Source organism: Phyllopteryx taeniolatus, chromosome 17, assembly GCF_024500385.1.
Source record: "Phyllopteryx taeniolatus isolate TA_2022b chromosome 17, UOR_Ptae_1.2, whole genome shotgun sequence".
In the NCBI taxonomy this organism is placed as follows: Eukaryota; Metazoa; Chordata; class Actinopteri; order Syngnathiformes; family Syngnathidae; genus Phyllopteryx; species Phyllopteryx taeniolatus.
In genome coordinates, this window is record NC_084518.1 from 15,091,230 (window position 1) to 15,103,799 (window position 12,570).

General features: G+C 41.5%; 1 protein-coding gene across 7 annotated transcripts in view; it reads left to right on the top strand.

Annotated features, from left to right (window-relative positions):
• Positions 1–12,262, top strand: part of LOC133467436 (rap1 GTPase-activating protein 2-like) — a 34,209-nt gene extending 21,947 nt beyond the window's left edge. For 6 of the 7 annotated variants that reach the window (XM_061752298.1, XM_061752300.1, XM_061752302.1 and 3 more), the window contains 18 exons: positions 1,507–1,610; positions 1,986–2,064; positions 2,182–2,235; positions 2,317–2,400; positions 2,635–2,735; positions 3,685–3,814; positions 4,792–4,947; positions 5,044–5,115; positions 5,584–5,670; positions 5,807–5,953; positions 6,446–6,550; positions 6,670–6,761; positions 6,845–6,949; positions 7,552–7,639; positions 7,893–7,959; positions 8,105–8,175; positions 8,256–8,287; positions 10,414–12,262. In XM_061752298.1, the coding sequence (XP_061608282.1) occupies positions 1,507–1,610; positions 1,986–2,064; positions 2,182–2,235; positions 2,317–2,400; positions 2,635–2,735; positions 3,685–3,814; positions 4,792–4,947; positions 5,044–5,115; positions 5,584–5,670; positions 5,807–5,953; positions 6,446–6,550; positions 6,670–6,761; positions 6,845–6,949; positions 7,552–7,639; positions 7,893–7,959; positions 8,105–8,175; positions 8,256–8,267 (1,554 nt within the window). In that variant the 3' untranslated portion in view covers positions 8,268–8,287; positions 10,414–12,262. The remainder of the gene's footprint in view (positions 1–1,506; positions 1,611–1,985; positions 2,065–2,181; positions 2,236–2,316; positions 2,401–2,634; positions 2,736–3,684; positions 3,815–4,791; positions 4,948–5,043; positions 5,116–5,583; positions 5,671–5,806; positions 5,954–6,445; positions 6,551–6,669; positions 6,762–6,844; positions 6,950–7,551; positions 7,640–7,892; positions 7,960–8,104; positions 8,176–8,255; positions 8,288–10,413) is intronic. The other variant, XM_061752299.1, reaches the window with a different exon arrangement.
• The last annotated feature ends 308 nt before the right edge of the window (positions 12,263–12,570 follow it).

Sequence of the window (12,570 nt, forward strand, 5' to 3'; positions counted from 1 at the left end):
CTAGTTGCAGGAAATAATACATACTTTATATATATATATGAATTATATAATATATACAGAGCTATAAATAGGTAAAAAAAATACATTAAAGTATGTTCCAGTTTGTGCACTTTCTTGTGGCACATTCAGCTGTACCGTCAGCAGCTGTGAAAATGTTTACAAGTATACATGTTGACAGGAGTAACATGATTTTTACTGTCAAGTTAATGTCTGTATGATTATTGTATGATGCAAGATCCATCCATCCATCCATCCATCCATTTTCTACCGCTTATCCGAGGTCGGGTCGCGGCGGCAGCAGCTTTAGCAGCGACGCCCAGAGTTCCCTCTCCCCAACCACTTCATCCAGCTCTTCCGGGGGGATCCCAAAGCGTTCCCAGGCCAGCTGAAGGATGTAGTCTCTCCAGCATGTCCTGGGTCGTCCCCGGGGTCTCCTCCCGGTGGGACGTGCCCGGAACACCTGACCAGGAAGGCGTCTGCATTACTGCAGAGGCTGCACCGATCCTCCTGTTGATCTCCTGTTCTACTCTTCCCTTACTCGTGAACAAGACCCCAAGATACTTGAACTCCTCCACTTGGGGCAGGATCTCATCCCCGACCTGGAGAGGGCACGCCACCCTTTTCCGACTGAGGACCATGGTCTCAGATTTGGAGGTGCTGATTCTCATCCCAGCCGCTTCACACTCAGCTGCGAACTGCTCCAGTGAGAGTTGGAGGTCACGGCTTGATGAAGCCAACATAACCACATCATCTGCAAAAAGCAGAGATGCAATACTGAGGCCACCATAAAAGTTATGAACAGAATCTGTGACAAAGGGCAGCCTTGGCGGAGTCCAACCCTCACCGGAAACAAGTCCGACTTATTGCCGGATGTGGGAGGAGTTCGGTGAGGCCATGATGCTAGATTTAAATTTATATTAGTTAAAATTATTTGGAGTACAACCTGTCAGCTGAAGAAAAATCATTTTATTGTAACTTTCTTTTTTTCAGTTGCAGAAATATCCCAACATGCTGTCGTCTCTTTTGCTCATCTTCCCTGCATCAACACATATATATTTTCTCTTAAGATTTTTGGAATTTATTTTATTACTTTTTTGGATATTTTATTTATTTAATAAAATAATTACTTTTGTCAATGTTACTAAAATAAATAAATACATAAATACATAAAAATGTAATATTTTTCTTCTCTTAGTTTCGTGGATTTTGTACAGAAAACTACATAAAATTAATGTATCAACATTCAATCATATAGAAACCATATACTGTTAGACTTCACTTAAAATGCTACATTTATGCCCACTCAGGTCTGAACATTTTTGTTTTCATATTGGAAGGAATTGTTTTGTCATCTCTCTCTCTCTCTCTCTCTCTCGCTCTCTCTCTCTTGTTTTTGACATTCTTGGCAAATAAAGATGATTCTGATTCGCGCTCTCTCTCTCTCTCTCTCTCTCTCTCTCCACACCCCCCCCCCCCCCCCCCTCTCTGTCGCTTTCCCTCTCCCAGGAGCATTTAAACTTCTTTTGCCCATCCAGCAGTGTAGGAAATGTGCTGTTGTCTGTAAGGCATGAAGAGGTGAATCAGCAGGAACACATCCACGTCATCATCAGGTACATCCAGCAATCAATCAATGATCCTATTGTGTGAATACAGGATACATAGGGACTACAGGGACAAAAGTATTAGGACATCTGGCCATTACACTGACAGGAAGCCTTGTTCAACCTCATCCCAAGGTCATCCCAACATGGATTTAAACAGCCCTTACTTGTGGGCTTTTCCCAAACTTCCTCTATACAGTTGTCCAAAATGTCCTTAAATGCTTTAGAATTATGATTTAGGGGGAATTTAATGAGTCTAGGAGACGTCTTGATTGATTATTTAATTGATCAACAGTACTTTTGCCCATATATTGTCTAAGAGTTCATCATCTGACACTTGATGGTGACTAGTGAGTGCATGATTGTGCTTTTCTGCACCTTCAGGTCCCGAGTGAAGACAATCTATCAGCGACTGTCAGTGACGGAACTGCCTGATATTCCAAGTGTACAAGAGCTGGCAAAGGTACACATACACACACACACACACTTGCACGTTTAGCCTGTCACGCTTCTGATTCTTTTCTTTGGTGATCACTTGTGCCTCCATGTGTTTTTTCTTCTTCTTTTCTTTCTCCTGCAGCTGCTGTGTGACGACGCAGCCGGTCTCCGTTTCAGTCCCGTCCTCTACCCGAAGGTGAAGCTTGCTCAACAATATCGGTTATTGATTAACAGGACTGAGGCATTGATTCATTTTGTATTGTGTGCATCTCTCAAGGCATCTCAGCTGATTGTCAACTACGACGAGCATGAAGTGAACAGCACGTTCAAGTTTGGAGTCATTTTTCAGCACTTTGGCCAGGTAAAAATAGCCGATACTTCATACATTAGCTTCCCTTCCCTGATCTAGCACACATTACTCCTCCCGCTCTGATTTAGGTTTCTCATTAAGTCCCGTCTTCCTGCACGGTCTTACTGTATCACCATTGGCTGGGTTTTTAGCGACTGCTTGACAAATTAGACAATCGATCATTATAGCAGCACCCCTGATAGATACGCAGGAATCAATATCTTGTCTTGTGTGGATGTCGGTCAGGTATCCGAGGAGGAGCTGTTCAGGAACAATGAGGAAACGCCGGCGTTCCAAGAGTTCCTGCAGCTGCTTGGCGACACTGTGGAGCTGCAGGACTTTAAAGGGTCAGTGAAGCACTCATCTTCTACTATTTAGTATAGAGTATAATTAGCAGGAGCGGATTTACCATTAGGTAAACACAGGCATTTGCCTGGGGCCCGGAGATTTCTAGGGGCCCCCAAAACATCTCATAAAAAATTATTTATAAAGTCTTCTTTGATTAAAAGCAAATGCATTAAGCATTGTTGTTTAAGTCTTCATTTACACGCTTAAAAACACATCCAAATGCTTAATCTTTCATGATTGTTTCAAGTGTCCTGCCCCTTCTCATGCAATGGACTCTTCCATCTTCTTACTGTGAAGACTTGCTTCAGGAATAGGGTAGGAAAATAAACTTGTTGGCGCATTGTTAGGAAAATGAGGTGGAGTTATCCTGGTTGAAAAGAGAAGAGGCAAGAGGAAAGCCATTTTATCAAAACTCCCCAAGGTTTCAACCTATTTAATTCTGACTCCTAATATGCGTCACTGACAGCGACAGCAGCAAGAGCCAGGCGCTTCTTGCCAGTTTCAGTAGCAGTGTCAGCAGAGGAGATATTCGCCCCTTCACATCGGCGAACGGTGCTTGCGGAAAGCCACTACTGGCTAATTTAACCATACAACCTCCGCACCCCTGTCAGCTAACACGAATATGTGCTAAAACTGCTACTCTGCTTAGTTTTTTTGGCTTTGACATGATAGTGCTTGGGCCGCCGCTTGAAAAGCGTTCTTTCGCTTTGGATTTTGGCCCAAGCTAGCTTCCAAATCATTGATATACAGTACAAATTTGGCGTGGGCGCAATATGTTTGTATGTTTTTTTTAATGTAAGTTTAACTTGGTTGTTTAATTTCACACTTGATGGGTGGGCAGGTACTACTGAGACCCGACTAACTATCCAAGCACTTCCAAAGTAATTTTTCCATACTATGTCCTCTTTAAATTGAGAGGAAGTTTCTGACAGACTGCTCCCGCCGCAGGTTTCGGGGAGGTCTGGACGTGTCCCATGGCCAGACTGGTTCTCAATCTGTATACACGGTCCATAGACAGCAGGAAATAATGTTCCACGTCTCAACCAAGCTGCCCTTCACTGAGGGAGACACCCAGCAGGTAGGCATTCTATAACAACTGATGTGCACTCACCCTCCATAGTAACAGGGCCAAATATCATCACAACTGAATATTGTGAGCAAAAACTCAAGTCAGCCTTGCTGGGAGTGGTGGGAGTAAGTCAAGTATATGCAAGTCATAAGTCTGAACCTTCAACTTGAAAGCAAGTCCCAATTTACTGTGGCAAAAATATACCAAAGCCAATTAGACTCCTCACTAAATTTCAAGCAAGTTGAGCCAGTCATTACTTGGATTAAATAAATCATCAATCAAGTCATACCGTCTAGCTCAGTTAAAACATATATTCACTCATTAGCCATTTTGCTCTCAGTGGCAGAAATTGTGGCAATTAGCTGTACTAACACGTTCAGATTTTTTTAATGGTCTCAAACCACTCTCTATATTGTCTGTTAATTTATTTTCTTCTAAATTCAACCCATAAGAAACATGAAGCTTAGTTAATGTTTGACCAACTATCAGTAAACTATACTGCTAAGCATTACTGTTATCTTACCTGTCTTTGTGGGTTTTACTAAAACGGATGAAGTTGGATTACACAGTTATTATGTCTCTTATCTTTGAGTTGCAAAACTTGGATTTTTCCATCTCTTTTTCCCGATTTTATCTAAATAATAATCCTTGAATCCAAATGTAGTAATCTCCAGGTCTCCCTCCTTCCAAGATACTTACTTCATGGGGTGATCTGCATCATTTCTGTTGGGTTGCTAGAAATTACTTTTCTTTCAAAAACAAAACATTTGACAAACTATTTTGAAAATGTCGATTTTCAAATATAAATGGGCAACACTTGTCAAGACGTGTTTCAAGTCTAAGTTGAGTCTCATGAATACCGCGTCAAATCGAGTCTTTCCCAACTCCTAAAATTAGTGACTTAAGTCTGACTCGAGTCCAGCATTTGACTCAAGTGCCCCACATCTGAATTTTAATCTGTTTGACTGTATTTGCTCCGTCTTCAGCTCCAAAGGAAGCGTCACATAGGGAACGACATCGTAGCCGTGGTGTTCCAGGAGGAGGCCACCCCCTTTGTACCAGATATGATCGCCTCCAACTTTTTACACGCCTTTGTTCTAGTGCAGGTGGAGGATCCCTGCTCGGAGAGCACCATCTACAAGGTACAGCTGAGTTCCACATCATCTGTTAGTTGCTTGTACACAGGTTTTTCTACGACATAAAACTGAATGTACTCTTTGACAATATGTGATTGACAGGTGTCTGTTACAGCGCGAGAGGACGTACCGCCGTTTGGCCCGCCTCTTCCAAATCCAGCTGTTTTTAAGAAGGTGAGAAGATGCGGATGTCATTTTGGCACTAGTTATTTTTAGTGGGGCAGCACCATGTCCTAGTGGTTCGTATGTTTGTCTCACAGTTCTGAATTGCCTGTGTTTTTGTGTGGGGTTTCTCTGGGTACTCCTGCTTTCTCCCACATTCCAAAAACATGCATGTTAGGGTCACTGAAGACTCTAAATTGTCCATAGGTATGAATGGGTTTGTGAATGCTCGTTTGTCTATATGTGCCCTATGATTGACTGCCAACTAGCCCAGGGTGTAATCCCTGTAGAAAATTGATGGATGGATCGATGTATGAATTCTCATTCATCCAGGCCATTTCATTCTCAAGGCAATGACTCGATTGCAACTGGACTGTTCTGGTTTTCTTAGTATTTCTAAAACAACCAAAACAGTCCAGTTGCAATCGAATGTCCTGAGGATGGATGATTTGAACCGGTAACAAGTTTGCTTTGATTCAGGGTCCAGAGTTTCGGGAGTTTCTCCTCACTAAGATCATCAATGCAGAGCTGGCCTGTTACAAGAGCATCCGCTTTGCCCGACTGGAGGTAATCCTGCCTTTGCAATAGTATAAAATGAATAATCAAAGGAATACGGTCAGTTTCGGTGCACCCATCATGTTCTACAAGGCTCCTTTCTAGATCCTCACTTGATTTCCATGTATTCGCTGTTTTGTTCTCGTAGGAGCGGACCAGGGCTGCCCTGCTGGACACCCTCCAGGACGAGTTGCAGAGTGGCTCCCAGAGAATGCTGGGATTGACGTCGACTCTCGATGAGGAGCCGCGGGCTGAAAATGGACATGCTCATGGAGGTCTGCTCGAATCCATCAAGGTAACTCGAAACATGGATTCTATAAATCTTCTGTTTTAACAATTGAGTAAATTCACAATACAGTATATCCTTCAGTAGTTACCCATTCTCTAATACAATCTCCACCTTTATTGAGCCAAGGAACATATTTTCATCAGAAAAAAAATCATGCGGCACACCACCAAATGCCACAAAAAGTGGATACACAGGTTAATAATGTAATTTCTGCCATCTAGTGGAAGAGCATTTATTTGTTATTCCTGTTACTATATTATTTAGAGCAAATAAATAATTTCTGGCCTAATTAAGTGAAATTGGATAATTTTCCACTGGGCACCTGATGATCTGTATTATGCCACAGCAATCATCACTGCTTTAATGAGATGACTAATACTATTAAACTAAACATTAAGTTCGAGACTCAGAAGGACGAGTAACAGAGAAAAGTTGCCTGCCAGACCGAGCTAGGTTACTTCTCCTTCAGTGTTTATCGCTCACTTCTGTCTGTTTCAGAGGGCCATGCGAGGACGAAGCGTCTCCATGGAGACAATGTCAAGGGGTGGCGGGGGGCTGCCCACCAGTTTGAGTGGTGGGGGATTGGCACATATCAGTGCTGAGGTGAGCACAGGTTATACTTTTGGCAGTGTCGTGATGGTTTCTTGATTTGCTGCGTCTTGTATTGAATAATATTAATAATTGCTGCATAATCATGTTAATTTACTACATTTATTCCCAAGTGTAATGTAAAATCTCCAGTGAAACGACGATCGGGTCTCTTCCCTCGATTGTTGAGTATTGACAGCCAAACAGAGAAGCACAGCCAGAGAAGGTAACTGCTGACTTGGACAGTGTTTCCATAAGCCTACAAAAATGTCACTGAAGTCTTTCCTGTGTATATTTTGGTTGCGTCAGTTTCCTTGGTGACCAGAGGAGCTTTGACAGTTCCCAGCCGATGTTGGAGGTGAAGTCAGAGTTGCCATCCAATCCTGGCTCTCCGGAGGTGGGGCAACGAGACAGGTGTGTGCAGGGGCATTGAACTGGGGGCAAAAGGGGGATAACTGCCCCAGGAACCCAAGCATGTTTAGGGCCCTTGGCTGTCCGGGGCCCAAAACCTCACCCACATTGACAAATAATTTTCGGACATGTTCAACCATCGTATGCCACGCGTCCCCCACACTCCCATCTACAAATATTTCTGTAGGGGGCTCTCCGTGAAGGGAGATATGGTGCTACGCCCCTAGGTGGGTGGGTGCGTGCGTACGTGTGTGTGTGTGTGTGTGTGTGTGTGTGTGTGTGTATAGCAGCCCCTTTACCAATACCGGTTAATTGATCAAATCACAGGCGGGAAACTCGGTGTGGTAGTGGTAATCATTTAAATTAGCCACATTAACAGTGGGACAGAAGTGTAAAGCATCACACTCACAGGCACATTTTTAGAAATAGTCGCATATAGCAAAACATTTACTTTGTTTCATTTCCCACTTAACGGGTGGCCAGGCACCCCAGAGACCCAACTATTTGTTTACAAGCCAATAAAAAGTCAACTTCCCAAAATATGTCAACCATGCGCTTCCTCCTGAGATGATGGTTTTCACTGACTTTTGCTCATCTATCTGCAGAATTTGCATGAAGAAGGACAGCAGTAAAATTTCCAGATCCACTTCCAGCACGTGCAGCTTCAGTCTCCCTGCAGATGATACGCACCTGGTGAGACACACGCACGCACACAAACGTATTGAAGCAGTTCCTCAAAGATGTGTTTTCTTCTCATGCATAACACATAACACAATGTGGAAGCCAGCAGGAAGAATAAATGAATTGACACATAAATCGTATCATTTTACAGGCTTGACTCATACTGAGTATTCTGCTGCAGTCTGGAATGGATAACCTTGCCTTTGAATATACAAAGAAAGCAAGCAATTTATGCATCACTTTTTTTTCTCCTCTGTTTCTGCAGCTTGTCCCTGCTGTGACACGAGAGAGTCAAGGTTCAAGTCCGCTCACCGTCTGTCGAAGCCCCACAGGTTAACAGCTTGACAAACTAACAAGATTTTCTGCTCTGTCTCTGATTCAATGTGCATTCTTGCATTTAATCTCTTACAGTGACTTTGTATTCCTTCTCATCTATATGTTACTGTGCTTTTGTTTTGTCATTTTTGCACCTTTCAGAAACGAAAAACAAAAACTCCCCACGATCCAACCTCAAGTTTCGTTTCGACAAGTTGAGTCACTCTGCCGCAGTAAGTTTCACTTTTGTGGTCATCTACTGCTCGCTTGTGTTTTATTTGGTTAACTGTTACCTCCTCATCTGTGTTGTTAGCTGGGACACTAGACTGCAAAGACAAGGAAAAGGTATGTGCTAAATTTGAACTGTAAGTGTTTTTTTTTTTTTAAATCTAATGTTTCCAAAGACAGTGTCTGAATTAGGCCACTGAGAACTATAGTGGGCTAACTCAATTTTTTTTCTTTTTTAAGTTAAGTGCAAAAATGAATAGATAAAAGTCACATCTGTCCAGCCTAAATTAAGGTTTAGTTCCAATTTGGACCTATAGAGGGCAGTCCATAATTGCACTCAGCCCTTTTCCCGATTAATCAGCACAACAATTGGGCCAACACCCATTTCCGAGCCCATGAAACCAGGCTTCACTTCCCACAAAAATGTCAGAGAAAGTGAGGTTCAAAGGTGGAAAACTCAGAAAGTTACTCATGCTTTAACTTGGGTGCCAGTGCATCTGCATGTTAGTACAAGTGCAAGATGTAAATGGCCCAGATTGTATTGCAGCCATAAAATTTCAAACCACTCTTCTGCAAAATGACAAAAAGTGAGTCAAGTCTACTCTAGTTCTCAGTGGCTCAATAAACATGTTAACATGTATAAAACTCATTGTTATACAACCCCAATTCCAATGAAGTTGGGACGTTGTGTTAAACATAAATGAAAACAGAATACAATGATTTTCAAATCATGTTCAACCTATATTTAATTGAATATACTACAAAGACAAGATATTTAATGTTCAAACTGATAAACTTTATTGTTTTTAGCAAATAATCATTAACTTAGAATTTTATGGCTGCAACACGTTCACGTTTACCACTGTGTCACCTTTTCTTTTAACAACATTCAATAAACGTTTAGGGAGTGAGGACACTAATTGTTGAAGCTTTGTAGGTGGAATTCTTTCTCATTCTTGCTTGATGTACAGCTTCAGCTGTTCAACAGTCCGGGGTCTCCGTTGTTGTATTTTACGCTTCATAATGCGCCACACATTTTCAATGGGAGACAGGTCTGGACTGCAGGCTGGCCAGTCTAGTACCCATACTCTTTTACTACGAAGCCACGCTGTTGTAACACATGCAGAATGTGGTTTAGCATTGTCTTGCTGAAATAAGCAGGGGCTCCATGAAAAAGACGTTGCTTGGATGGCAGCATATGGTTCTCCAAAACATGTATGTACCTTTCAGCATTAATGGTGCCTTCACAGATGTGTAAGTTACGCATGCCATTGGCAATAACACAGCCCCATACCATCACAGATGCTGGCTTTTGAACTTTGCGTCCATAAAGGTCTGGATGGTTCTTTGCCTCTTTGGCCCGGAGGACACGACATCCACAATTTCCAAAAACAATTTGAACTTTGCATCAGTCCATCTTAGATGAGCTCGGGCCCAGAGAAGCCGGCGGCGTTTCTGGGTGTTGTTGATAAATGGCTTTTCCTTTGCATAAAAGAGTTTCAAGTTGCACTTACGGATGTAGCGCTGAACGGTACTTTACTGACATCGGTTTTCTGAAGTGTTCCTGAGCCCATGTGGTCATATGCTTTAGACATTGATGTCGGTTTTTGATGCAGTGCCGCCTGAGGGATCGAAGGTCACGGGCATTCAATGTTGGTTTTCGGCCTTGCCGCTTACATGCAGTGATTTCTCCAGATTCTCTGAACCTTTTGATGATGATATGGACCGTAGATGATGAAATCCCTAAATTCCTTGCAATTGTACATTGAGGAACATTGTCCTTAAACTGTTCGACTATTTTCTCACGCACTTGTTCATAAACCGGTGAACCTCACCCCATCTTTGTTTGTGAATGACTGAGCAATTCAGGGAAGCACCTGTTCCCAATTAGCCTGTTCACCTGTGGGATGTTCCAAACATGTGTTTGATGAGCATTCCTCAACTTTCTCAGTCTTTTTTGCCACCTGTCCCAGCTTTTTTGGAACCTGTTGCAGCCATAAAATTCTAAGTTAATGATTATTTGCTAAAAACAATAAAGTTGACCAGTTTGAACATTAAATATCTTGTCTTTATAGTGTATTCAATTAAATATAGGGTGAACATGATTTGCAAATCATTGTATTCTGTTTTGATTTATGTTTAACACAAAGTCCCAACTTCATTGGAATTCGGGTTGTAGTTTACAGGCCATCTTACAATAAATTGATTGATTGATTGGTTGAAGATTGGTTCCGTTTGTTCAGTTGTCAGAGTCTCGAGTGTGTTCATCTGCCAGAACACCAGCCGGTGTCACTGATGAGGATGAAGAGTCAGCACCGAGACTTGTGCAACGTGGCTTCCGTCATTCCCAACTGGTCTCTCCATGACTTATGATTATGATCGGTTCGCACATTGTAATTCCGCCCCATGAGAATGGCGAATGAATGTGTCAGTTAAGTGAAAATAACTCCAATGATGTCACAGCGCCACCAGCGATTTAGCAACACTGGCTGGAAGGCGAGTAACTGTTTACCAAGGGGAGAGGCTCATGCAAGGACACCATCCAACTGAATCATGGGAAATGTAGAAGATTTTGATGCCAAGATGAGCTAATTCCATCTTTTTGCTCTTCGTTAAGGTCTTTCCCATTTGGTTTTCAAATAAATCTTACAGTATTCCCCAATTTCTGCAGTGTCAGCACCTTAGAATCTGATGTGATCAGTTTAAGTGAAAAGTCTGTTCTAACACTTAAATCGGCGAGAGCAGTAAAACTGCCATAGATGTACTCTATGCATTCAATTAAATAATCAGGGATACAACCGAATGAGGGTGTACACTGAAAAATGTATTTTTGTGTGGAATATAATTGACTAAAAATGATATGCAGCACTTTCCCCTGCAATAATATTCCATATTTTTGTCACTCATAAATGAAATATACAGTAATTCCTGGAACAAGAGTTGTAATCACACATTTTAACAAAATACATTTCCACACCTACCTAGAGTTACATAGTTACATTCAACATGTATCCATTTATTTTGAATTGGCTTGTTTGACACTTTGTTGCACCTTGTGCAAGTTGAACTACCATTTGAAGCAAAAACCCAAAAAGTGATAGAAAATGTCGCACTACAAGAACGAGTCTGATTATTTTCAAAGGTGTACAGTATATACCAGGGCTTCTCAAACTTTTTGGGTCCAGGGATCCCTTACAGGGGATTAATTTTTTCCCGCCAAGAACCCCCACATAATGCTGACTCAAATGAAATTCAACAAACGTGCATCCCTAAATGCCATAAGGAACATTTCAACCTCAATATTCATAAGACGTTTAAAAGAAAGGAATTTAACCAAATTAGATTGAATTCAATTCCCTGTGTTTAGGTATGACAAGAACGGAGCCTGGTGGAAGTCACTCAAAGAGTCAATCACGTTGAAAATTGCCAAAGACATGCTACCCATTTATAGATTGCAAAAGCAGTGACTGACGCAACATTTGACCCGAGGTATGTGCTGCCATGCCGCAAATACTTTTCCGAGCTCGTCTTGCTTCACCTGTAAAACTCTACATAAGAAAATAGTGTGAGAGAGCTAAATAAAGTGCACACATACAGGGATTACAATCATATCGGAGCTTTTAATTGGTAGGAAGTGGTAATTGTTTAGGATATTTGTTTTATTGGCATACCAGTCCCCATAGGTAGAGGTATCCACGTCTTAAAATGACACGACATAAATGTATTGCTAAATACTTTTTGGGGTACCCTGACCACACAGCATGGAGAACAGAGTACCCCAGTTTGACAACCACTGATTTAAACATAAACATTTTACAAAACTGCACTGTTTTTGCACTGAAAGCACAACATTCCTTATATATTACTTTCCTGCATCCTCGCCCATGCATTCCTGTGTATCAAGAGGATGATCAAATGTAGCATGTTTGTTTCTGTCCCGTGTCCCTTCAAGCTGATCGAGATTATCATTTGTGTTTCTTTCAAGGAAAATCTTCGTTTGTTTCCATGAATCCGAAATGCACTGTAAAAAGTAAAATGTAAAATAGCTACACTTCAAGGCAAAAACCTTCAATAAAGTTCCTTTGAAATGTGTTTTTATGGTCGTTCAATGGCAATAAATACGGTGGAATATTAATTGTAAGATTGTAGCATTCACCTATTAAAGTTCCATGTAAGGACATTTTGGGGGATAAAATTGTTGTATTTATGCATTGAGCACTTCCAGTGGTGAGTAAGAAGTAATGTAGTATAGATACATAGTAAAGTAATACGTGAATATTTATTTTTCTGACTACTTCTGCACCTTGCATTTGAGAACTGATATCTGTACTTTCTACTCCTAAATCAAAATAAGCTTTTTAATCTTTTCAACCTTCATGGATGACGACACGACATAAAAA